We start from the raw sequence: 27,954 nt of genomic DNA, 5'->3' as shown, positions 1-27,954 counted from the left end.
CAAGGATTTGCACAAGACGCTCGCTTGTAACCCACCCCGTGGGAAAGGGTGCGAGTGGTTGGTTGGAGCGACGCCGTATTCTATTATCTGCCGCCTTAGGCTTGAACAAGCAACAGTTGTGTGGTGATTGACGTTTTACTGTTAAGCCTTCGATGTTCGCTATTCCCAAATCGAATCATGTTACAGCTTCGTGTCTAGAATTGCGCAATTAAGCTGTCTGACGCGATGGTCGATATTCTTCCGCCAAATCGTGTTCAGAAGATTTGTGTTTACCTGAGGTGAAAGTTTAAAGAAAAAGATCAACTTTTCTTCTCGGCAACGAAGTGGAAGTATGGTATGGATAAGTTTATACTTCGTAGGTTATATAAAACAAATTTTGCTTTTCGTAGTTTGAACTTTTGTTAGCAAACAAACTGCGTTTTCTAAGCGAAATATTTATTTATTTTTGCGTTGTACAGTGCATTATTTTTATGGTTGTGATAAATTTTATCAGTTTGAATCCGGTAAAAAAAGGTTTTCAAATTCAGTTAATTTTTAATACACAAATGGCAACGAAACAGCGGTAAACGCCAAACCCCTGCAGCTAAACCCTCGCATATCCCAGCACCCGTTCTTACCCGCTGAGTGTGCTTGCAAGATGCGCAGTCTGTTGCTTTGCAAATTTGCAGAGCGCTAGTGAAACCACTAACAGGCTTACTGCGGTCGTCATGTGGTATCCTGCTCTGTCCTTCTGACGTTAGACAAATGTCAGGGGTATTTTTAAACCGGGGACGGGTTGAAGTGGTTTTGGAGCCCGGCTTGCTACAAGAGTCCGTTGGCCAACTATCAGTGAATGATGTGGCGTCTATATCTCGGTTAAATCATGTCCCAGTGGCAATGTGACATATGTTCGGATATATCCGACGCATATTACAGATTATAACAATGTTTTAACTTTGTTTTTCAAATATGAAACATCGTTGTTGCAGTAATTAACCACTTTAGCCTCGTTATAATCATGTAATTACAATTAGATCATCGCATCTGAAGCATAATAATTAGTATATTGTTACATAGTCAGAGAGTGACGATATTAAATTATAAAACTGTTTCGTCGGAAGACTTCAAATTGGACTACGTTGTACGATTCCATGTATAGAAAATGCTATTTCTTAAAATGCAAACGTTCGATTCAATGTTTCTGAGGAAGCTGTTGTTCTTTGGCTAAAAATGTAGTTTTTTTTAACCGATGGTATTTTACCTTAATATTTAAACAAACGCACATTTTTTTCTTCAAAGAACCGAATTGCTGTTTATGTGAATTCTTTTAGTGGAAAAAGCAATCCTTAAATCCTAAAAAGGCAATAGAGAGCTGCATCGTTATCGCTTCCATCTTGATTGAGAGCCTAAAACGAAGTTGATGTTCTTGTAATAAGCGCTAAGCCCGTCAAAACAGAATGCCTTCTGTGACATTTGCAGATGGACGAGATAAAACTTTGCAAAGTGGTTTTCGCGATGTTCGATTCGCAGATAAAATATCAAACTCTTCGCGCGTTTGTCGACAATCGTACACTGTTACGTCACAAATTAGCGCTTAGCTTTTGTAGACGCGCCAAGATTTCGATCGATTCTGATAAAAAAAGGGATTTTGAGCCGACAAACAAAATTCCTCTCAAACCTGTTCCATGATCTTTTATCGCATTCTAAAGAAATGATTTGCATATATCCAATATTATTGATTTCCTTGTTTGAACAATCTGTTTTTACATCTTTATAAGTGGTAATAATAATTGTGGCTAGCTTACTCAGGACATCTTCAAAACTGGCACTTGATGTTCGTTATTCGCAAACAGTGTGATATGGAACCAATAAATATGTGTGTAAACCGTTATACCGCATTTCCTAATATTGCTTGCTAACATTTTCACAATGAATTTATCTTATATCTGGTTACTGTATTACCGAGTGGATATCTAACTAAAGGAATGCTTTAAGTTGTGATTTAATGTCTCGGTTTATTGTTTTTACCATGTATATTTTTCAAAGTGTACAAGACGTGAATAAGAGGAAAAGCTAAACTTAAAAAGATCGCATAATTACATTTACGACGCGCCATTTTTGTTGTTGTTGCAGCGGTAGACAAAATTTGGCCCACTATTCCGATCTCCTCCATAAAACCACATTTAATATATAACTGAGCAGATAACAGCAATCGCACACTTTATCAATATTTTTCAAACTCCGATTCTTTAGCGATTTAAACCACCACCGTACAGACGCCGTAGTAGGCTACATTTCCTCGCATCCAAACGCTTGCTTAAACCGCTAAAAACACCTTACCTAGCAAATTGCATTGAAGCAGAGAACAACAGGCCACCCAGGACCCAGGGCTGGTGCCACTGGCATACAAATTAATTCAGGCGACAAATCCAAAGTTTAGCTTGAAGCTATGTTAGCTTCTCTCTCTTAGTACGACGCCAGATCTTATCTCTGCCATGCGAGTCAGCAGCGTATACGATTCACCCACGGCTTAGCAGGGGGCTTGGGGTTTCGCTGTTCGGCCACGGGACTGGTTTCCCGGATACAAACAGGATTTATGTTACAAGGAGATTGGTGACCTAAAATCGTGGGTTTTCGATCCACTGTGTTTCGGGTTTTTCAATAAATTCTAGATATGTTTGCACGATTTTGTTCTTTGAGTAATCGATTATGCTAATGCTTGTCTGTGTTTTATTAGGGTAATATTTATAAGTTGTCCAGACTTATTGGAGACAATATGGATTTAAATATTTTCCAATGAACAACAAATTTACATTTTCAGATAACGCTTAAAAGAGACACTTTAAAGTGAAATTAAGTAAGTGGGATGAAAATTTTAACCGGAACTGTAAACTACATTTTGTTTATGATGCGCCTAATTTGAGTTGTTATAAAGGTCCTACAAGCCAAATACACACACACGAGGTATTTATTTTCCTAAAATTCACCAAATTAAACCCAAAAATCGTATTTTACATTAATCACCTAGAACCTCCCCAGGTGGTATTTTGACGCTCGACATTTGAGAAGTTGATCCAATAGCTTGGACTTCCGATCTATCTTGCGTCACACCTTCAGTATCTCGATAAACCGCCTGGCAGCAAATCCTGGGAGCTTCAGGGATGTCTCCGAACTTCTTTTTCCGCAAAGCTTTTAAGCCCGGAGTGATCGTAGCTTGAACTACTTGAAAACAACAGTTTGCAAGCGAAAGGTTAGGTTTGTTGTGTGCGATAAGATCTTCTGCTCGATGTTCTGATGTTGACTGCTTCTGGTTTCGCAGGAGAATAACACAAGTGTAACGTAATCGGGGTGAAATCGGACAAGGTTGTTGCACTTTCTGAAAGGGGCAGGGTTAAGGTGGAAGGGAGTAGACTATTAATAGGGTTATTAAATTTTAAAGTTGACTCATATGTCCTTAGTGGAATTAGGAGGCCCAGTTTTCTTTTTACTATGTTTTTTTTCTGAACCCGCCAAAAATATCTTCTTTAAGACAGGGAAATATATTACTTCAAATAGCACATTTTAAAGACTAGAAAGTCAGACCCCACCGTAATCTCAACCCCCGGTCTTTAATTACCGTGTCAAAAAGTTCGTATCTTTAAGTGCATTTAGGTGCGCAGCTGATGTCTGATAAACTGGTGCCAGACTCACAACACGTCAGTGGTTTGCAACGTTCATCGCATTAACCTTTCTTCACTTTATTACTGCCGTCAGATTGATATGTCAGCGGCTTTAAAAAAATGTTAGAGCGACGTTCCCTTTAATCTTCTACTTTTTGATGATTTACAGAAGTAATAATGTCATTAATTGCAAGGTCACGATAACTCAGTAACACAACCTTGCGCAAAACTATGTACCCAAATCCCTTATAAACTCAAACAGAGGTCTTTGCAGTTGCTTCATGTATTGTAGGTTTACATTTAATCATTGAGATTAAGTGATGCTCCAGCTGTTCAGCAGCTTGTGAGGTCTCCTTCGTATCTCAACCAAGTGTTAGTTTACATTCTAAACATGGAAAGTTCGCCTTAAATCCCTATCGTCTCATGCTTGACATTTGGGTTGCTTGATGGATGCTCATGTTTTCTTCTTAATTGCGGATGGATTTTATTCCGTCTATTAATATGGCTTTAAATGCTGATGGGCAGCTGCGATAAGCTTTACCGTGACGAAGGAACATTACTGATAGCTAAATCGCAGTCTAGATTTGCAAGATCTTCTTCGTCTTAAAGTGCGGTAAACACTGTATTGGAATTTTCTTTATTTGTTGTTCTTTTACCCACACCATTCTTTGCAGTTCAAACAAGCCAGAATTTAACATTCTTTATTTAAGATTTGTATTCGCACCTACAAACAGTTTCAAAATATATATATAAGTTTAATAAAGCTAAAAGTTATCTTCTCTAAAATTAAGCCTAAATTTCAGGTTTAAAATTCCTGTGGTTTGAGCCAGTTTACAGCCATGTTCAAAAAAGCACGAAACATTTACCTTTTTTGTGCAAATTTTGCTCCTAAGCCATATAAATTTGCCACAAAGTCAAGCCGCAGCTTGGTTTAAAAAAGAAGTCGGATCTATCAAATTCACCCCAAAACCCAGCGATAAACGCCTTTACCTCAGGACTTTCAACAGCGGTAAAGTGTGTCACCCTTGTTTTTGCAAGGACTTGGTTTTACTGCCGCCACTACGCTCGCTTTCCAGTAGTTTCTTCTTGGTGTACGTCATAGCTCAACATTAAGTCAATATTTGAAGTTACAAGACAAACTGGTAGCCACCGGACAAGTGGGCTAGGTTGGTTTGCTTTGGGGTTTAACTAGAAACGGTAAAGTGCGGGTTACTTGTGTAAAAACGAACTTTTTCGATGAGGAGTATGTTCTGTACACTTAATGTTTTTTTTGTTTTGTTAAGTTACCACAATGGAAGAGATTTGGGATTATTGTATTACTTGTTAAGAATTTACCATGTCTGTGTTCATCATTGCATGGGTAAACTATTGGGCGAAATACCTGACTATTTTGTTTTCATGCAAACATTAAATTCTGATTTCATTCCCAGAAATAAGGTGTAAAAATTGCGCATTTTAAAATACCTATTAGCTAGTATCAAAAATGTTCCGTTTTTAATTTTTATTTTTAACTCCACGACCCCCTATTCCCACAATACCCCATCCTTTATAATCCCCGCACACACTTGGTCGTTTGTGGTATACTTTGCGCTGTCTCAGTGAACAAACATCTACACGAGGTGCCACAATCTTGTAAAACCTACTGTTCCCATTCAGACAGTGCGTCTCTTGTTCAACGTTCTGCGACCTTTGATTGCGGTTGTTACGTATAAAGTGACGGAACAACGATAGACTGTGATGTAATAAATTAGATTTTATCTAGGCTAGAAACAGTCTTTGCGTTCATGTAAGAGAAGAAATATGGGTAGATTGCAAGGCGTCAGTTAAGAAATAACTCACAATGTTGGTTTTACTGCCAAAAAAAGCTGTTTGGAATGATTTCTTATTATTTGTGCTGAGTACTCGATACAAAAAATAAGTTGCGAGAATCTGTTTGCTGTATAGGCTACTGGGCAACAGCCTATATCTTAATATCGATGTGTTAGACAATCATAACTTTACAAAACAATTTTTTGAGAAAATTTAGAAACCAAACCGCTAAGTTTAAGTCCTGTTTTTTTGCCTTTAATTTGCTCAGTTATAATAGTTAAAAAAACTAGGATTGTTGTAAGTTGTATTTGTAAGGTTTATCAATATTGTGTAATTAAAACTAGTAAACCTACTTTGTGGCGCCTTTTTATCGACCAAAGTCCTTAATCATTTTCCGATTCTGTCTGCTCAAGGGTTATTTCACCGTCCAAGTGCTGGCTTTTAAATTAAGCCTCGTTTAGCAAAGGACCACTTCCTAAAACTAGTTTCAAGGCCTTTCAAACACCCACTTTAAGTCAAGTATGTTTACAACATTGTGAGCTCACACAATAGTGTTTACAAAGGCTTTTGTGACGACACATTCGATTGAGGGATTGGAACAGAAATGCTAGAAAAGTGCTACAAGCTTTGAAATAATGATAAAATGTTACTGGTAAATGAGAGTAAATTGTGTTTTAACTGACTGTATCATACCATTCATTGTCCTATAGTTTGAATCTGAGTAAAACGTGAAAATTTTATTGCTTTTATTAAAGCTTTTAAACTAGCAATAACAAGTTGGCTTTTTTATTTGCCGATAGTAGATTTTTTGGCCTGTGTAAAACCGCCATTTCGTACCGCTGTTTCACCAAAAACGTCTTGGCATTCCAAAGTCAGCGAGAGCAAACACTGTTACGTCACAGAGCCGCATTTGTCACGTGAAGGTTCGCCGTTAGCTGGCAGTTTTGTTGACAGAAATATGTTTTGTGGCGCTAAATTTGCGCCCCATGCCAAGAAGGTTCTGCTGTTGGAGCTAGCTGTGTGCACCGTAACGATTGAAGGAATGTTTGCATTGGCTCCAAAGCTAGCTCAGTAGTGCGCTGCGTTCATCTCAAACGGAAATTTCCAGGATTAACTTGAGATTGTTGTAATTCAGCATGTCAATTTCACCAGGCTTGTCATTCGTGCCTGAAAAAAGGCTCTTACTGTTGGAGGAACATCTATATAAGTTGGGAATGTGGTATGAGGAAGTAACAGATCGTATAAAGTCAGATAGGTTTAGCTGTAGTTATTTTCATTAGTGTTGATGAAGTTTAGGGGTTTTAGTCAATATATTGGCTTTGAAAAGGCTTTTTTATAAATTTATCAGGTTTTAAAGTGTAACATAATTCTGATAATTCGTGTCAGTTATAATTAGTATTACCAGAAACTTTGCTAATACTTCAAATGGTGCTTAACATTACCACTTCAAAAGAGTAACACTTAAATGTCAGCCATACTATTTGGTTTGCGTCTATTTTTAAAGGTTAAGTCTCCAGCAAAGCAAGTGAAAGGTGCCATCGTAGGTTTTATTGGATATTGCGGCGCATTACAATCACGGGTTTGCTTGTTCAGTTTATACGACCTTGTCTGGAAATCTTTTTCACTAAAAGTTATTATGAGGACAAATATTTAGTGTAGCGTTGCTAGGCAACAAAGGGCACTTGAGTTCAAACTTTCGGTTTACGAGCAAATCGTATGGATTTATGCAAACACTGAAAACTCTCAACTTTTACGAGTAAATACCTTTTCCGGTTCGCATCACCGCAGTTTGTTTAGTTGTGGGGGTGAAAATAAGGGGGGTTAGGGGACTATAGACCTCACGGGTCACTTTTTAAAAAAAATAATCCATTTAAAATACTATTGAGTAAAATTCTTCATTTTTGGTAAAAAAAACGCGTTTTCATAAGCAAAAATGCCTATTTACTATAATAAAAAAATTCCAAAGTATTTAATTCCTCTTTTAAGCGCCGAAAATTCAAGTTACGCCCCTTTTATTAAACATTCGTGATGTATGATCGGTGGTTTCTATTATTAGAATATTTACCCCGAGCAAGCTATTTGAGGTCGAGATGGTTGTATTGAAGAGATACTTGACCTTATAGCAATCCAACTATAAAATCTCTCACACAACACACTGCTTTATTGGTTGGTGTAAAAATGACTGGTGATAAATTTAAGATCCACAAGCTTGCGTACAATGGTAGAAACATGCTGCAGACTTTAGACAGCTAAATAACTTTGGTTTAGTAATTCGATAAATTAAAGCAGAATGCGATTAATTCTAATCTAATTTGTTCATTGCTTGTGTGCTCAAACTCTAGTTCCATTTGATTCGGATTTTACCAAGTCACGTTTTACATTTTTCTGTCGTAAGAATTACTGTTGTTAAAAGTAACCCAAAAATGTGTCAACTTAGCGTACAGTTGTAATAATCTGTCCTTAAGTAATTGTAAAAACGTAAAATTAGGCAGAAAACTAGTTTGCAAGAATAGACATTCGAATCATCAAACCCTTTTAACGATTGAATTTATTTTCTTTTATTTCATTGCTATGCATTCATATTTTAATCTATAATGATGATATGTTTTATTCTGATGTTGCAGATTACAAAAGGAAATAGGTTAAATATGATACGAATAGTGATTTTCTCCACACTGATGCTGTGCAGTGTTGTCCACCTCACCAAGGTATGTGCTCGTTTATGTCCAAAGCAAGCAACCGAGTATTTCTCGCGATAGCATCAAATTGAGGCACTAGCCCGGCACTTTCGATGTAATTCTCTATTTATAGCAGAAAATTTGAGTGATGCAACCCAAGTTTTTGGCATTTTCTATATTTCCTACAGTTTGTGAGGCTACTTTTCGGCCAAAACCTACTAGGCTATTTATAGAAGGTCTTTGTAGGAAAACTTTTATACCTACCATTTTAATTAAAAAGTTATTGTTTTTTCTCGTCAGTAAAATCGTACAAATTTTAATATTTTTAAGATGATTTTAAAATAAATGCAATAAATGCAACCACATTAATTCTTGTGATAGAAAAATTGGCTTCAAAATACTTGTTTTCAGATGTTTGACATGTAATTACCCAGCTTTTACTCAATTTACAAAAAAAATCCATTTTTAACCGTTTTTTCGGCCCGCAATTAAGCCCATCTTTTCCATCTTCAGGGCCAGGATTGGAGGGGAGATTTTGATGACGTATATCGCCCCCAGCTGACGCGAACCGAGACGAAGCGAAGTGAGGAGGTGGCCCTCCAGCAAGGAGCGGTTTACCAACAAGGTTTTCGGCCAACTGATTACTTCGAAACGTTTGGAATCGGTAAGTGAAAAAAAAAGTTCAGTCAGCTATGATTTTTTAAACTTTTTTTTCTATTAAAATCCTGCATAAAACCCTGCCAATAGAATGAAATAAAATTTTCGGTATAACAACAATTCAGTTCAGTAAAATTTGAAAATAAGTTATTTTCCTTTTATTCTGTTGCTTGTTAGTCAACTCCATTACATTCTTTCATTTTTTTTAGTTTTTTATTCCTTAAACTTAAACTTCTGCATAATTACCTTCCTAGGAGGAACTAAAATGTTTATTACAACAATTCAATAGGACTTAGGCATTTACTGCTTTTAATAATATTTGTGTAAGGAACAAATACCAAGAAACATTTCCAAAAGTTCAAAATATAAGCTTTGAACAAAAATCGCTCAACCAACACCTGCATTTTGTTTCATCGTTTTAAACATTTTGATGGATGTTTTAACGTTAACTTAACTATACAGTTGTTTTTTGGCTTCGTAGTTCGTGGGGACAATAAGATCAAAACAATCTCGGAATGTTATTTGTGAAAAATCACAATTCTTTTTCCCACGTTATGAAAACCTCAGCACAGCAAGACTCGATTTATTTCCACGAAACCACAATTTCGCGGCATTCTTAGCGCTTGCGAAACGACGCCAGCGTGTAATTTACCACTTGTGAGTCGATGTTGGTTCTGCATAGAATGTTGCGACTTCAACCGCAATTTTTGACTCGTTAATTTCGCTGCAAATGTGAGAAAAGTTTCGTGAATCTTGAGAATAACAAAATACGGGTAAACGCATACTTTCAGTGAAATGAACAACTAGGTTTTCGAAACGTTCAAAATGCCGCCTACTTCTGTATGAGTTTTGATGTTTTCTATTACGTCATATTTTAATATTTTTGCTCCATATTTAGGCATCTAGAAATTGTAGCAACATAAATTAAAGATTATGACGATAGAAGAAAACGCTACTTGTCCAGCAAATCAAATTGCAGAAAAAATGTATTTTTTTTACAGTTTTTGTATCTTTTATGTCTTTAACGTCAGAATCTACCGTAAATATAGATAAGTTTGTTTCTATTTCCAAGTACTACGAACGTTATACCAACCTAGAACAATCTTAACCTAATTTAAAAAAAAAACTAGATCGCTTTATTTTGAACTTGAACTTGTTTCTAGCTTTAATTTTTTACATATTTATTATGTAATGCAGATAAACCACCATTAATCCAGGCCAGCTTGTTATTACTCACATGGGAAGTGAACACAAAACAAGATTAAACTTGCTCTCCTCAGTAAAACAAATCCCACTTGCATTTGTCAACTTTCGCTCGCTTCATTTGCTTCTGGATTAAAGTTGATCTTCGTACGTACAGAACTGGAGGTTGTTTGCACGCTTGACCGATCAAGCGTGTCAAATGACGTCAGAGCTGTTCGAGACCGGAAACTTTTAGAATCCCGATATGTGGCGTCTTCGTTTGTGCTTTATTGTCGGAATGTTGAAAGATTCGGCGACTTTGTTGAAATTCCTCGAATTCCCAAGCTCGGCTAAAATCCTGTTCTTGCTGGTTTTTTTTTGTTTCCTCAAAAAAATGTTACCGGTGGCTAAAATGTGTTGCTGCGAAACTTTTTTTTTAGGAAATAAATTTTTATTAAATTTATAAAACAGGGATTTTGTATAAACGTTAATTAATGATTACGAAAATTACTGCCTACTTTAATATAACTTAAAAAACTCAATCTAACAACATGTTGATTTTTCTAGGAGAATAATTCGCAATACAAAAAATAATAATTTTATTACTCATTGGAATATTGATTATTTCCTTGTAAATAAGCATCCGTAAAACCACTTTACGTTTGTATTTTTTTTAGGAAGCCCACAATATTTGAGAACTGTTGAAGAAATAAGATTTCTGTTTTGCTGATAATACGTAATTACTTTACAAAGTTTAAGTTGCGCGTGCTTGGTAAAAAATATTTCCCTACCTTCTGTGGCCTATTTATAGTTATTGCATAGAAGCCGGTAACAAACCTCATTCAACAAACCTCAAACAATTCCGATTGTTTCGTAACAGTGGAGTGACGTGTACAGAGGGTGAACCAATAACATGCTTTGTAGTGGTGGGCTTGTAAAACATCGAAGGGCGTGTTAGGTATTATAGAAGCGTTAGGTGGAATTCATTCAATTGAGAAGAATTGCACGAACTTATCTAAATACCTTGGAGCGAATCCAACATTTTGTTTGATATTCTATTTTTGCGCCAAATATTTTTGTGGAAATTATCTTTTTGCAGCATCGGAATTTCCGAATCTTGCCTTCAATGTGGATGTTTGATGTAAAAATGTCGTAATATCTTATGTAAATTTATTTAAAAAAAAAAAAAACATTTAAGGTTATAGAATAAAATAACCAAAACATATTGTTATTAACTTTATAACATTACCGCAAAAACTAGTTTATTATACATAAACATTAATGTCAGTGTTTATGATAACAGAGTTTGGTATTTTCAGTTGATTTAGTTACAAACCAAACAAGATTAACATTTAAGAAACATAAAAAAATATAAATACATTTTTAAGCCGCAGTTGCTTGCTATTCACATTCATTACATGTTGATGACGTCATATTTTTGTCTGTAATTTAAATCCTACTTTTCTTTACTTTTTTTGTTAAATGCCAGTTTTACGTCAATGAGAAAAAAATCGTTAATTTTTTATAAAATGTTACGTTTCGACGACGTATTATCATATTAATGACGTCACGTGTTTCGTCACAGGGATCGATTCTAGCGAGCGGCTGTACGACCAGGACTGGAGTGTCTGGACTGAGTGGTCGTTCTGCTCGAGATCTTGCGGGGGAGGCGTTGCCATGAGAACGAGGAAATGCGGCATAAGGTGACGTCATTAGCGAGTTGTATGACGTCATTATGCGCTGCACTGTCACTAAATGTTTTAATAGTATAAGGGCCTCGTGTATTTATTTTAAACCTGCGCTTAATAAGGTTAATTTATAATCCTATTTTAGTTGGAGTAAAAAACGAATGATATGACGTCATTATAAAGCATTACGTCATTAAAAATATTTAAGACTAAGGTGTTTCGAGAATATGAACATTATACAATAGCAGGTACGAGAGACCTGTTTGACGTAATACGGTGACGTCACACCTTAACCATATACGATTTCTATAACTGTTTATATTTGGTTTTCTTTTGGTTTAATAAGTTCTTCGATTTGTTGAGTGTGTAATGTTTTGCTTCTTTTTCGTCATATTAAAACAATTGTATTGTTACAGAACAATCAACGACATCGCGACCGATTGTTCTGGCGACGACATTCAGCACAAGATCTGCAACATGCAGGTAAAACAACAAGTTTAAACCGATGTTTACCCCCACTGTACTGTGCCTATGGCTGGCACAAAATCACGCTTAAGAAAGGCATATTTTTCTCCTTTTGCAATGCTTTAAGTTTTACCTTTAAAATTTATATTAAACCTCTAAAATTTAGTACAAAAAGTGTTTTAACATTTTGTTTATTGCGAACTGATGTAATTTAACAATGCTATGTTACCCTTTTCTATAAAAACTTTAGAATTTTAACCGATTTTCGATATTTTATTTCGGTCAATAATCTCAACCTTATTTTTTAGAACTGCGCGGAGAACAACGACTTTCGCGCCACCCAGTGTGCACAATACAACCACAGGAAAGTTTACAAAACCGGGCTGCTCAAGTGGAGGCCATACCCCGGTACGTTGTGATGTCATACACACCAAGTGTTTAGGCGCTTTCACTTTTTAAATTTGCTGGAATATTTTTATCCTGAGTGAACATTTCTAGTAGTATTTTATAACCTAAATAAGTTATCGGTTTTATTTATTGTTTTAAATTAACCCTAAAATGTTTTTGTTCTGAATTCTACTTTTGATTTTTCGACAAAAAGGAAAGAAACCGACTTCTTGACTTTTGTTTTAAATTATCTTTTAGTGTAAAATGTTTATAATTTAACTGGGTTTTCAAATAAAATTATTATGCCACCATTGTCCTCTTTTGAAAAAAACGATTTTAATCTTAAGTTAAAAAATTGAGTCAGATCTCAAGATATATAGATTCCTTTCTCCTAGAAATTTCGGTTCAAATCTACGAAATAAGTGCTAATTCGTGTCTCAACACCCCAAAATACAAGTGAACAGTTTCGTCACAACCGACTTATTGTAACGTTGCATTGACGTCACAATAGGAGTATGGATAAGCTTTGGACTAAAAGCTTATTTCGTAACAGGAGTTTGTTTATTTGTTCACGTTTAAAGGCTTTTAGCGGAACTTTGTCTTGTCAGGGCTTGTCAAAACAAAGTGATAGATATGTCAAGTGTTATATCCAACGTAAGCTCTGTTTCCTGTTTTGACTAAGATGTGAAAATGTTTATTCCCGCATCCCTATATCTTCTTTTGCAATCAAATAACAAACTCTCGACGTTAAATCCTGTCGGATGTTTGTAAAGGATGGCGTCTGATAATTGTCAGACAAAAGACTTAAACATAGCCATTGTTTAAATGAAAGAAAAACAAAGCCATTGTTCAAATGTTTTTGATTTATAGATTGGTTTGTTTTTATTGTTTTAACTTATAAATAACTAATTCCTTTAATAATAAACTTATCCACTGAAACGAGATTTTTGTTTTTCATTCATTTTATAAACCTTTAGGTTTATCAGTCTATTCTCAGATGACTGATAAATCAGTTTTGTTATTATTTGAACTACATAAACAATAGACAACAATCATCAATGCCTGTCTTTATTACGTCACAGGGTACGACATAGCCCCCTGTATTCTGCATTGTATGCCGGAGGGATTCGAGTTTTACAAGAGCTTCGGTCCAGTTATGGATGGAACAAGATGCTGGGGAGACAAGTATGACGTATGCATCGAAGGAAAGTGCGTGGTAAGTGACGTCAAAAGCTCTATTCTTACGTCATAGTGTAAAGCGTGCGGATTGATCTTTCGGCAAAAAAGCAACTTGGTTAAAGTTGTTTTAAATTTCTAATGCAACTTAATATTGCAAAGAAAGTTTTTAAAAGCTGAGATTTAATTAATTGTATAAATTCTACTTTTTTTACTTTACCCGGTATTTCATGATAAAAAAAGGTGTGTTTAAATTTTACATCTGGATTTGTGTTCGACATCTGTGTCTTGCAAATCTCGCATTTAAATTCCATGTTTACATGCTTTCTATTTCGCCACTGGGAGAGTCCGTGTATTTTAGTTATTTTGGGTCGGTCCTTAAAAACTATAAACCTTCAAACTGATGTCACTTGCCGATAATTTGGTGTAATGCAGGGTGGCTAAAAAATCAGGGCTTGGCCGCGAGAATTTGACGAATTTAAATCCGTTAATCTGACGTTAATCCATCTTCCCACGCCGCTGGTTAGAAACAAGTGAATTAACTTGCATTGTCGGTTCTCTGAAGTTTTGCAATTCAAAGATTATTTGTCTGTAATTGGGCTTGGTTATAAGGCGGGGTTAAGTTTGATTGACAACTGTCACTTTTGATTGATCGAGTTGTTGAGTTACGTAATGGCGTTTTGTGTGACGCAATGGCAAAACGAACCGACCGAATTCCTAGTTTGTTCCACAATCGAAATCTTGGTGAGCAAATAATGGTTTTAATTTGAAATATACGTTGATTGTGCATTTTGAATGACATTTTATTAGGTTAGTTGGCTTCTTGGTACCTTGTTGGCGAATATAATAGGGCTGGAGTATCAATTAAAAGTTTTTATAACGTCTGTATTTTCCTATAACAATAGCCGTTAAAATAAAAAATGAGTTTTCCTGTATTATTTTAATTGTGGCAATTCAACAGGTTGTAGTCTTGTGCTTCGCTAATAAAATACACTTACTTTGCAATCGCAATCTTTATCGAATCTAATTTCCTGTATTGTTCCAATTCAGCAATCCATTGATCCAATCATTTCGCGAAAAGGTTTTTGCAAAGCAATGAGTTCAATTAAAGTTTACATTCAATTTCAAAAGTTGATTTTGCGTTCAGTCAATTGCAAAGTGAAAAGTTCAAAATTCGAACTTTTTGCCTTCGAATAATCTCAATTGTACCCCAGGTAGTTTTTATATTTTAAATCAAATTGTTCCCGCCCTTTCATTGTTACCGAAAACCATTGTTTTGCAACAATTGATAGAAGCGTTTTGATTGTTGAGTCACAATCTGCTAATCCCCACATTTGCGCCGCTCAATTTAAACGTAAACAACGAGTGAATCAAGCATTCAGCGTCAACAATGCGGTTTGTGCGTCACAACCAGGAACCCAGCCACTTCAGTGTGACGTCACAAACAGTTCAATATCGTGGGAATTGTTGCAAAAACAATGGAACCTGTTGTTTAAGAAATTCGAAATGCATCCATTTGACCTTTGACGCGATATTTTCTTCTAACTTTGCAAAAAACATGGCGCGGCGAACAATGATGTGTGTGACGTCATAATACAGACGGAATCCCTGCGATTTTTTTGTTTACAAATCCGGGTTTTACGGATCACGAGGGTTCGCGGTTTGGCGGGAAAATGTCGGAATTACATTGGTCGTGCCTCTCCCAGACTTGTCGGCGCTTTGTTGACATCACAATGCGACAAGGCGCTCTGACCAATCACAAGACGCCATAATCCCGCCAAATGCGACAAATCTGCGCCTTAATCGCTTAATGCGAGTTGAGTCGCGGGTGCGCCCTTGTAAGTGACGTCACAACACTACCATTCTGATGACGTAATGCCAACCTGCCGGCCGGTGGAAGTTTAACGTTCGTAAATTCTAGAGAAGTGTTTACGTGATTTGACGATTGGCGAACTTGCAGTTTTAGTTGGAGACCTTAGGCATAGCAAGTTTTGGTTTATTTGCAGCTAGTTAAAAAAAATTTTTTTACGATTAGCCTAGGATTGCTCGGAAAAAGAAATTTACTTTTTGCACAACTGCCAATACATAAAGAGGTCATTGATTTTATGACGCTATTTTCTAAACATTAGTCCAAATTTGTTTAATACAGTATAAAGTAGAGTCTAGTCTGAATTCTCCTAAAGTCAACATCTATTTTTACAATGCTTGCACTAACATTTCGTCATCAGTTTTCGACCAGAGCCAAACTTAACAAACGTGTTTTCGCTCGCAGAAAGTGGGATGTGACCAGATACTGGGTTCGAATCTCACCGAGGACCTGTGTGGGGTTTGTGGGGGTGATAACTCTACATGTCGGGAGTACAAGGGGATATTGACGCAACTCAAGGACGACAGAGGTGAGCATTACTAAGCCTTGTTATAAACATCATCATATTGTTAAGATGGCTTTTGGCATTAGCAAACGGTCTAGTTTTAGGTTTTGCAATTCTTATTTAGTCATGCATTTGTGTACTTTATTTGTTTTTTTAAACAATTTTCTTGTGTACTATAACATTTTAAACAAAACATGTTAAAAAATTGTTATAGCTGACATTTTCTGACGTTTGTACTTCTTAATTTAGGCCTAATATATTTTTGAATTTGGCCATTTAAAATAACACCTCAAAAATATTGAGCAATATTGTTCTCAAACTAACACATCAATAGAAATAGAAATAAATTGACGAATAAAAAGTTCCCCATTTTCGGAGTTCATATTGATTCTTACCTGCTTGTATTACCACCCTTGCCTTATTTTATATTCTCAACCGCGTTTTGTGTTCCAGAGGGCGTGACGTATAGTTACGTCACAAACATCCCCCCATCCGCGACCAACATCCACGTCGATGACGCCACCAACAACTACTTGGGTGAGTTTGGGTTAAAAGAGGGCCCAAGTGTGGGTCACGATAATATCGGATCAGGGGCCTGACGCAAAATTAATCTCAGCATGGTAGCAATGATTTGTAATCTTACTCAGGGTTTTCCACATTAGAAAGTTTTTATTTAGAAAATACCATAAAGTTTTGCTTAACGATGAAAAAACGCCCATTGCACGTTTTTATCATTTTTTTTCCTTTTTTACCATGGTAATGATGTAATTTGGCATCGGGTTGTATCCTCTGCTCAAACTATCGTTGATTTATAATAAAATTAAATAAAAAAAATGAAATTCCTACTCCCAAGCCTTAGTACGACAATGAGCCAAACAGAAAAAACTTCTTTTTACGCTTGGCTCCATCATTTTTACACATAAGCCCCAACTCCTTTGTTTCGATTGTTTTGTCAACACACGCTTGTCTGTTACGTCATCGCCCCATTTTCCAACCGATCCTCAAAAGGACAAACCGCTTCAGAGCCCGATAACACGTGACCGCAGAAGATTTTGGGCGCCATGTTTGGTCTCACGGGTCTATTTGTGTGCAACATGCAGGTAACTCATTCTGTGACGCACAAGGCGCGATTGTTGGGCCATTGTGACACGTGAATCGGACGCGATAAAAATCGAACGCCGAAATGTCACGAAGTCTGGCACCGATTTCTATCTTTCTGTGAAGTTGTAAACTCGTTTTTACCGGATCTTGTATCTTCCTATTACGTCACAGAAGCTGTTGTAACGTCATAGTCGTGAAGGTGGCCTCGTTAGGTGAAGACGCAATAAACTTAAAATAAATAAATATCAAATATTGGTGGACGGTATCTCAAACTTTCTGCAACTGTATACAGTGGGAAATTGCCAGTTTGCACTAAGATCAGCTGCGGACCCTTAAAATTAATTTGGGGTTGTCAATTTTCTTGAAACATTAAAAAACAACTAATTGGATAGGCTATACCTAATAAATTAGATTCTTATGATAAAAAAAAGGATTTGCTGAATAAATCATTTCAAACCGTGCGGCCTTTATCGTAAAACGTGTCAGTTAATAACCCCTGAACAGTAACAAAATCTTCACCTTCATAAATCACCTGAAATGCGTCACAAAATCATATTTGACCGACATTAGAACCCGGTTTTAAATCTTGATAAGCATGCCAAGACGCACACATACGACCCAATATTTGGCGCAGGAAATTTGACACCTCTCTTATCTCAACCAATATCACTAGATGAAGGTTATGGCAACACACAAACAATATTACGTTTTACTGGTTTAGTTTTAATCAGCAATTGATGTCTTACAATTACGCTTTATTAAACTCGATCTTATTTGTTGTCTGCGTTCATTGAGATATGATCATCCATTTTTGAGAACTGATCATCCATTGGTCGGTGTTGTGGTAAAGTACGTCAACCCCAATTTTTCCGACCAGTTGTTTGTTATTATTCGATAACCTTATCGCTACAAACACTTTAGTTGGTGGGTGTTTATGCCTCGCTTATTAAACCTTAACAAACGTTAAACAGTTGTTTGTGAAAAACACCTGCAAATTTGCACAAGCACCTGGTTAATGAGTAGTTACAATTTTGCCTTGATAAGGCACCTCTATAGGTTAATATACTTTATTTCTAAACAAGTTATTTTACACAATGAGATTTTAAAATCGAATAATTAACCTGCGGCATAAAATCCTGCGTTTTAACACCTATTTCAATTTCAGGAATTAGAGATGTAGTCAATTTATATTAATATTTTGGAGCATAATGGTTGGAGGTTGTAGTTAGACGTAGTAAGAATGTGAAAGCCCATACAGAAGTAGATATCATTTTGGACGTTTCGAATAACGAAATGATACCTACTTGTGTATGGGATTTTATGTTTATATGTTTATAGAATATCCCCATGTGGTTGAGTTAGTTCAATTTCATCGTATATCTTTTTAAAGATAACATTTCTTTAGCCTTATTTTTTGGATGAGACGTTGTGTTTATCCACGTAATATCTCGTTCGAGGTCTGATATTTACCTTTCCGCTCATGCGGTTTGAGCGAAGGAATTATGTGGTTTCGAATTCGTCTCCAACGAAAATCTGTTTGTTTGTCGACCCAGGCTTTAAATTTAAAACCCGTGACTCATTTACGAACCAAAGTTACTTGCATTTACACCAAAACCGTAATTTGTGCTTTTAGCCGGCTTTTGCGTCTGTTAAGCATCGTGTTTAAAAAAGTTGGCCTATCATTTTTACTATTTTAACTTGCATCATTTAAAGTGAATTATTTTGTTATAGCAACTGTTTGGTAGACATTGACTCAGTTCTTAAGAAAAAACAAGGACAAAAACAAGTTTGCTTTTGAAAGCATCTGTATAGGCATAATATAAGAACAGTTGGCCCAGTTTTTTACTGTTTTTACTGGCATCATTTTAAGCGAATTATTTTGTCGTAGCAACGCCAGTTTGTTTGGTAGACATTGACTCAATTTATTGCAAAACAAGCAAAAACATTAAACAGTTTGCTTTTAACCGACTCTTAGCGTCTGTTTAGGGTTAAAGTAAAAACGGTTGGTTAAATATATTATATATGCAACAGCTGCGCTTTAGTGAATAATTTTATTGCCAAAACGTTAACTTGTTTGGTACACGTTGACTTAAATTGTTGGAAAATACGTAGAATCGTAACGCAGTGTGCTTTAAACTGCCTCTTGGCTTGTACCAACTGCGCAAAGCAAAATTGGTGGACTATTTTACTGACAGCGTTATATTGGATGATTGGTTGGGTAAATGTTGAGTCAATTTGTTTCAACAACAAGCCTTTTTTCGTTCGCTTTCTTTTGGTTGCTACAACAAGCATGAGACTTGTTTTACTTCTGCCTAAGAGTGCGCCAAATGGAAATGTCAGTGCTAGCAATATTGTGTTTTCTACATACGTTAAATACTTTTTCCAACGAATTATGTGGTGAAGAACTAATGATAAGGGAGATTTTGTGGTGAAAGATCTAATTTGATCTGTAACAAGGCAGCTTTTAAATTTTCGGCGTTGCACTTTTTCAAGGTTGAACAAATATAATTATAAAATTTAAAGTACATTATATTTATGTCCTACATTTTAATTCCATGCTGTTTGGATCAACATTACGGGGATCGTTAAAATAACGCGGCAGTTCGTGGACTTTGTGCCCTGATATTACACGAGTTTTTCATGTCTTTCTTGTGATGAGATTTTACCACTGATGGTTGCCCATAGTTTATTGCCACTACTCGTATGGCATGCGTTTTTGGGTTAATGTTTAAACTACGAACACTATAAATTATTATTTTTACATAGGCTTATTCCAAACAATATAAACACACGAAACATATATTTTTCGTCATTGAACATGGTATTTAAAAATATAATGTTATGCAGTACTATTGCACATTCGTCGATATTAAAATTATTTTACCAATTACGATATTTGTATTGCCTTTTAGAGCTTAAGTTTTAATAGCTTTACACTTTTACGATAAAAGCAACTACGATAAGGCTAATAAATATACAAATGCGTGTAAAAAGGCAGATCATCCAGTTCAACCTCCATCGAAAACCGCACTTTTAAAATCCAGCAAACTTTTTCCCACTCTGGCAGCCACATTTAGACATCAGCGAGTTGTTTGCTATTTGCACCTTCAACATTGAAGGAATGTCTTCCCACCATCGGTCGTAGCTTAGCAAACAAACACTTACAGTTTGTTGTGACGATAAACGCATCGAGAAGTCCGAATAATGACACCATTGTCTGCAACTTTTCGCGTAAATACGTTGATTCGTAAAATGCTGACCCAGGCTTTATTGCGGATAATATTTGGAAAAAAACAGCGTTACCTAAAAAAAGTGTTTTTTTGCACAAAGGTGTTTGTTTTCAAGAGTTTTAGAAACTAGCAAGGTTTCGCTATAAGCCTCTGATTTTTTGTTGCATATAACTAGAGACACGAAAAATTAAAGTAAAAACTACACGTTTTTTTTAAGTAATAAAAGAACAAAACAAATAGAAAACAAAAATAAAAAACAAACACTCGATTTCAATCCTCCTTTAAACGAAATGTCTAAAAGTTGCTTAACTATTTTATCAAAAATGTTAAAAAACGCAAGTTTTATTTATTTTCTCTGAGAACAACAAACAATAAAATCAGCTCGAATTATTTTTTTTAGCTTTGACTGACAGCTCGGGTCGTTTCGTCATCAACGGTGACCTCGTCATCGGTTGGCCCGGGGATTTTCCGGTTGCTGGGACAACGGTGAAGTACGCACGCGCGAGTAATGACATCATTGAGAGCTTCACGGCCAAAGGACCGACGACAGAGGAGATCACTATACAGGTGAGTTCTTATTTTGTTTCGCCCTGTAAAAGATTGGTTCTTTGGTAAAATTTTGACTCGCCGTGTAAAAGTTTGGTCGTTGACGGCAATTTTATTGTAACTTATTTACTAACATTGCGTATAATATTGTAATTTACGTCCAAATAAACTTATATTTTTATGCATTTTAGTTGTGATGGCTGCTAAACCACGAAATTGTAATTGTTACGAGTCACTGGGCTTCATTTTAATTTATTACACATAAACAGGTATTTTCGACACAGATACCCTTTTATGTAGTTTTTAGCTGCTAAAGCTTCAGCTGAAATTGCGCATTGCTTGATAAATAAACAATTTCAGCACAGAAACCATTTAAACGCGTTTTATCTTTTATTTTAAAATTGTGATTGAATAGGCTGCCGTTTATCGCTGTTATTTATAAAGATTTTCAGCTGCTGAACCTTTATTATGTTATTTACTTTAATTCGCTTACCTAATAAATAAATAGTGTTATTTTAGCACAGAAACCTATTTGAACCCGCCTTTTTATTTATATTTCCAGCTGCTCAACATTTGAAATGTGTTTATTTAAGTATTTATAGCCTCTTTATATGACCTTGCATAAATATACACAAGCACCGTTTTACCACTTGTTCATTTTGTTTTCCAGTTGCTGAATCTTTAATATGCGATTCATTCAAGTAGTTTGACTTTACTTAAAAAGCGCGTAATTTCAGCACACCCATCTAAAATCCATGTTTCCATTTTGTTTTCAAGTGCTAAATCTAAATGCATTTCTCCAGTAGTTATAGCCTGTTATCCAACTTAAGGCCTTGTATACACAGGGAACATTTAACCATTTTTTGTCTTGCTTTCTAGTTGTTGAAACTTATTAAAAATTAGGGTAATTTCGTTATACCGTCAAATCCATGTTTCCACCTTGTATTTTAGTGCTGGGTCTTTTAAAATGTATTGCTCTAGATTTAGAAGCTATAACCTCTAAGACCTTCCATAAATAGACACAGGGGCCATTTAAGTTATAGTTATAGCATTTTTAACAACTTATAAATCACTTTGTAAATAGACACAGGCACCATTTAACCTTACTTTTCTCGTGTTTTTTCAGCTGCTGAACCTTGGATCTTCCCCGCGCATCAAGTACAGCTACTGGCTTCCAATAAGCGGTACTTTTGATTTGAGCGATCGCTCTCCGAAGCATAACCTAGCAGAATTGAACGCAGTCACCCTTGTCGATGGTACATTTGCACCCCTAGATACTTGCACGATGCCCCCCTGGGTGCTGCTGCTGGTAGAAGTGACGTCACAATGAGACGCGCGTGTAGCTGCTGTTAATGAGCATGGCGGGTGGTAGATTGTAGTGTGTAGAAACTAATTGGCTTCTCTGTCCATTTCGATGGCCGGGATTCTTCCTTTGCATGAATCTTCATTAAACAAATATTCTCTGCAATAAATTACATTCTTTACCTTCGAAAAGCAATAATAACTTCACGTGATAAACATGATTTATTCATTACGAAATAGAAATTTAGCTTGAATATTTCTATTTTAACTAACCAAGTAAAATATGTGGTAAAGCTTATAGTCGACGTTAAATTAATCCGTTTGTAAATTAACTATGAACAGAAAAATTAGCGAAATTTAAAAATGTTGCGAAACACTTTTAGTTTTTACTGGTCTTATCGATTTATAAAATAATAAAATATTCTTTAATTGCACAAAATCGATGATAAATATTTCACTGTCAGTACCGACTGAAATCACACTTAGACAATGTTTGATGAAAATAATAGTTGAACATATGTGTTAATGCTTTTTAAATGTCACTGAAATTATTTTTAGAAAACAAATCAGCAAATAATTGAATTTACGTAGTTCTGAAGGGGTCATTTGATTTCTTGCTAATGTATATCCTTTTCTTTCGATTAAACTTTTGTATAAAGTTCATTAACCAGGACTTTCAACTTGATTTTTTTGATTCCTTGTAGTTTTAATCACATCCTTTAACCTTCTTTGCATCGGTGACTTAAATTATCTTCTTATTGTTCACTTATTAATGATACCAGACTAAACTGAAGCTATTTACAAAGTTAAAATTGCCCGTACTTTGAAAACGCAACAGTATCTTACATAATTAAGAATTTACTAATTGCCTTTTTTTCAGTTTAGCCTGGATATTTGGTGCTACTTGGTGAAACTATTTTGTTTTTAAATATAAATAACTGTATTTTTTATTATATAATGAAGTGTATACTCCATAGTGAATCGATAAAAAATTTATTGACAATGCCAAATTATGACAAATGAATAACACTAAACTATCCATATGCTTAACTTCAAACTGTCTAGTGATAATTTACTTATATTTGCTTTTCGCTAGAAGCAGATTACGAGGCGATGTTCGTTGGACCGTACACACCACCTGAGACCACCCAAAGTACCACAACAACCACAACACCAGCAACAACCACCACACTGCAGACCACAACCACCAAAAAACCCAAGAAGGTGAGACCAATACCAGATGTAACTTTCATTAAGGAATATTTTGTATCCAACCATTTCTATCGCATGTTGTCTTACTTAGCATAAGTATACTATTGTCAAATTAGCTAAACAGGTTCGCATTGCCGTAGTGTTTAGGCCTGTTGTTAAAAAGTAAGAGAAATTTATGCTTGGTTGTTGTATACTTTAGGAAGGTTGTCCGGGATTTTCGCATTTATAAATACTTTAAGATTTAATTTACGAAGTAAACCTGTCTTTTGTAAAATATGTTACTAAGTGTCTGTCTGAAGTTGTCAAATTGGTGACGCCAAACTTACAAATGGAGTGCTTAGTAAGCCTAAAATTTGATTTATTTTGTTTTGTTTTTTAGTTGAGGAAACCGAAGCGAAAGAAGCCAGCTTACTGCACTCCATGCAAACGACCGGTCAACAGGAATGTACATTTCTGCCAGAGTGACTTCGGTGAGTTAAGTTCTCGTGTTTTGTAAGAAGCAAAAGTTACCCGGCATGATTTTTTCGCCTAAAAATGTCAACAACACGCCTAATATTTATTAAACGCAAATCTTCGTAAACTTCCATGTTTGCTTATTATTCTAAACTTTTTTTACGGGGAAAAAGAAAAACAACGCCCGTAAGATTTCTGGACAGTTGTCAAACTTATTGTTACGAACCGAAGTACAGTTTATTTGCAAAGTAGTTCGTTGTACGTCATTTTCGAGTCCTTGTTTTTGCGATCCAGAAAGGCTTATTGACACCAAACGCAATTCCTCGGCGCATTTTGGTTTGAATTAAAGTCTTAGTTTTGTGGCTTCGGAAATCATGTTAGACACAAACTCACTGAAACCGAACAAACTCGCTTAATCCTCGCTCATAGCTCCTCTGAAGTCGGCTTAACTGCGTGTCTTTACAGCAGCGTACGTTGTCCAATCACAGACGAGCTAGCACGTGATTGACAGCTATCGCGCAGCCCTGTCCTGTCGTGTCGCCTAAACTTGTAATTCGCTGCCGATTGCTGTTAGTTATTTATGGAATTAGAGAGAATTCGCTGACAGAGCCGGAACTATGTGGACGGCTGCACCTGAGTCTAGGAATTTATTGTGGCGGGGTGTGGCAGCAGATATAATACAGATACTTGTTCTTGGCTTAATATCGCAACGCCAATGGTGTTTATTGAAACCTAACAGACCCCAATATATAAGTGTTTTTAGCGATGTTTTATTAAATGGCCCCAAATAATACTGTTAGATTCATTTCCTGCAAAATTCAAACATATTTTTGATTCTTTTCATCTCAACTGTTGGGACGTTAGACTTTTCAAAGATGTTCTTTCCTTATTTCGGAAAGATTTAAGATTTTTTTGTTAGCAAACATTTTTGAAATTTGTCAACATATCCTCCTCTGTCTAATTCGTTTTTTCTATTTTTTATGTTTCTTGCTCTACGAGCTTTTTTTATACTAAGATTAGAATCTCACGAAACACAATTTATCAATCATTATTCTAAATTACTCTCTTGTGCCCTCTAGTGATCCACGCGCGCGTTCTTTCCAAGAAGAAAGTTGAAGGAAAGCGATTCAGCCACGACGTTCTCATCAAGACAATCTACAAGTCGGGATTCAAGCTTATGAAGCGAGAGTACATCTGGGTCTACAGCAGCTGCTGCCCTAAGCTAAGGCCCTTCAGGGATTACCTCATAATGGGGCGAAAGCGGCGCATCGAGCGACCCACAGGGGGCAAGGGGGTTGTCCAGTTCGCCGGGAACGGAACCCTGACCATGGACAGCGATATCGGTTTTGAAACGCGACTGGTAGTTGACCACATGGACTACTGGCACACTTGGAAGAAGAAGTACGAGCGTGGCATGCGAAAGGTCGCCAACAGCAACATCTGCAAGAGATTCGGAAAGTTGCAACGCAACCACGTGGGAAGGGACCCCGAGTCGTCAAGGTCGCGCAAGGTCAAGCGCATCATGCGACGACGAACCGCGCGCTCATGAGCGACTCCTAGCGGACGGTCGCCAACGACTTTTATCCGGGTTGCTCGCCGCCGGGTGGAGACGCAGAGCAGTCGCGACGAGGCTTCGTTCGAGCCAAAAAACACCCCAGAAGTTCTTGCGCCCTTCGCGGAACAATGTAACTTGTACCGTTGAAACAGTGTGGAGTAAGATTTAGGGTCAAAACTTTCGTTTTTCAGCCTGTTTTTTTTTTGTTTATGCGTTTTGTGGTTTTGACTTGCGAAGCTTAGCATTAAAACAATATTTTTAAGGACTTACATTTTTTTACGTTTGTTTCAATAATTGGTGCTCATCCTAATAAATTTTTGGGCGTTGCGTCAAATTTTTAATTTTTATTTTACATACAGTATCGTTGTTGGGGACAAAACCCAGTTTTAACGACTTGCATTTTTGGCGATTGTTGAAATGTTAAAAGACTGACAATATTTTTTGTCCCTGACGCTTTTTGTTTTAAGTTTCTGTTTTTTCTGCCATTTTCATACAATTAAACATAGTGAAGAAAATTAGCCTAAACAAGCAACTTTTTAGTTGTTATCAAAAATGATATATAAAATGACTATACTTTTTTATTTTGAAAAATAAGCCAATCAATTTTTATGGCCCTTTTTAATGGTTCATCTCTATATTATTACATGACACCTCAAGCTAAATTAGGAAATATAATTGCCAATATTCCAAGATTGTTTGGTTATTACTTTTGTTGTACAGTTTGTTTCATTCATATGGCAGTCAGTAAGACAAGGATTTCATTTTGTTTGTATATTTCTTTTGTGCTTTCTATATGGAAGCTTTTGTTCACACTACTTTACCTGAACAATGTTTGTTGCTTCACGTTTTCTGATTTTTTCGTTAAAAATTCACTTGAAAATAAAACTATAACAACAACATAAACAATAAACATTTTTTTCCTATTTTTATTAGTTCACATATAAATCTAGACCAGCAAAAAGTTCCAAACCCAAGGAAACAATTTATGACTACAGAAAAGAGTTATGTAAGGAAAAGTTTAAAGAAAATTTGAAGGTTTATCCATCAGTTGTAAAAACAGATACAGTAAGTTTTTTAAATATTCTTATGATTTTTTAATCACTGTGATTATTATTAATGATTCATAAAAAAAAGGATGGTGACTGTTTATGTCAGTTATGTTAGATGTTAAATAATAGAAGTCATACAAATTAAGAGATATTTTCTTTCTGGTGTACATACTTTCTGTTAATGTCAGAACAAAATAAAGTAAAAATCTATAAATTTTGCTAAAATTTTATCAAAATTAAAACTTAAGTAGTATCAATCTGGTCAGATATCTTTTCTATTAAAATTTCGCAACGGTCAAGATACTTTTGTACTTTGTTTACAACAGTTTTTCTTAAGTGTCTGGCATCCTTAAATGCCTCTTCTAAAACAATTTCATCAATTGCCTCCAAAACCTTCATTAGTTTTTGCGAAGATGCGCAAACTTTCTTGCGAGTAATTTCCAGAGCCTTACACTGATCTTGCTTACCAAGAAAGCCCTTTGTAAGACTTTCATATTCCGTTTCCACTTCTTCAAATATTTTTATATCCTTTTCAACATTCGCTTTCATTTCTTTTAGTTTGTTCAGGAATCGTTGTTCATTTTCATCATTTCTTTTCCCAATTACCATCAGTTTATCGCCAGGTTTCAAAATATCGGAAAGCAAATTTTCAGAGTTTTCTTGAGATAGTTTCACTCCTTTCCGCACAATGGTTTGGAACTCTTCATCAATTTTAAACAACTCTTTAATCTTTATCTTAAGATGATTGAAAGTTTCATTTTCTTCAAGCCTAATTTTTTGTCGTTTTGTTCCACAAACTAAAGTTACCTCCATGGCATTTGGCTAAAGATTGGTAGCTAGAAAAAAAATAAACAATATTTGTATTACCCTGTTAAAAATGCGTAAACACAAACCAAATGTAGTTGTGTTTAATGTTCAATATGGTGTGCAAAGAAACGTAAAATTTCACAGCTCACTTTTTAACATCAAAACATCATTTACTTTTCTGAAAATGACTCGAAAAAAAAATTACCCATCGGTGCTTTCCCTTAGTTTAAACTTATTTTATTTATGACGGGTTAAATACTAAAATTGTTTTGCTAAGAGTTCCTCTTGATTCTCTCATCTTTCGATTGACAAAACATAACTCACTTAATATATTTATTAAGTATATTTTTAAGACAAATTCTAAAGTAATTTACCACAAAAAGAAAACCAGTTTGATTTAGGTCAAACAGGCTACAGATAAAAAATTACTAAGGATTTGAAAATTGAAATTTTTAGATAATTTAAAAAATCCAAATAAGTACAAGACTGTCGTTGCTAAATTTTTAAATTTTACTTAAAAGCTTTTGTAGCTGCTGCAAAGTATAGCATAAATCACTTTGAACTTGGTCTAACTGGTTACTAATAAAAAGTCTTGAATTTCATACAGAATTTATTTTTTTAATATTTATGTAACGCCCTTTAAGGCT

General features: G+C 35.6%; 2 protein-coding genes across 2 annotated transcripts; one reads left to right on the top strand and one right to left on the bottom strand.

Moving 5' to 3' along the window:
• Positions 1–127: 127 nt before the first annotated feature.
• LOC146166450 (ADAMTS-like protein 5) lies at positions 128–25,789 on the top strand. Its single transcript, XM_083397671.1, has 14 exons — positions 128–334; positions 8,072–8,155; positions 8,639–8,789; positions 11,550–11,667; positions 12,069–12,135; positions 12,426–12,525; positions 13,587–13,720; positions 15,953–16,076; positions 16,506–16,589; positions 20,784–20,950; positions 22,056–22,185; positions 23,328–23,455; positions 23,823–23,913; positions 24,976–25,789. Exons 1-14 carry the CDS (start codon positions 332–334, stop codon positions 25,443–25,445), a joined length of 1,851 nt encoding a protein of 616 aa, XP_083253797.1. The 5' UTR covers positions 128–331; the 3' UTR covers positions 25,446–25,789.
• Positions 25,790–26,435: 646 nt separating this feature from the next.
• Positions 26,436–27,341, bottom strand: LOC146166449 (BAG family molecular chaperone regulator 1-like). The gene has a single exon (XM_083389831.1). It carries the CDS (start codon positions 27,311–27,313, stop codon positions 26,744–26,746), a length of 570 nt encoding a protein of 189 aa, XP_083245957.1. The 5' UTR covers positions 27,314–27,341; the 3' UTR covers positions 26,436–26,743.
• Positions 27,342–27,954: the final 613 nt, after the last annotated feature.

The sequence above is a fragment of the Ascidiella aspersa genome, chromosome 1 (genome assembly GCF_963924565.1).
Source record: "Ascidiella aspersa chromosome 1, kaAscAspe10.2, whole genome shotgun sequence".
In the NCBI taxonomy this organism is placed as follows: Eukaryota; Metazoa; Chordata; class Ascidiacea; order Phlebobranchia; family Ascidiidae; genus Ascidiella; species Ascidiella aspersa.
Note: the sequence above shows the minus strand (reverse complement) of the source record. Positions and strands in the feature narration are given on the sequence as shown.

Bases quoted from the DNA above. Each gene is read 5' to 3' on its own strand.
- LOC146166450 (XM_083397671.1), top strand. The intron at 8,790-11,549 runs GTAAGTGAAAAA...GTTTCGTCACAG, and splicing joins CTTCGAAACGTTTGGAATCG to GGATCGATTCTAGCGAGCGG. The intron at 23,914-24,975 runs GTGAGTTAAGTT...TGTGCCCTCTAG, and splicing joins TTTCTGCCAGAGTGACTTCG to TGATCCACGCGCGCGTTCTT.
- LOC146166449 (XM_083389831.1), bottom strand. From the start codon at position 27,313: ATGGAGGTAACTTTAGTTTGTGGAACAAAACGACAAAAAATTAGGCTT.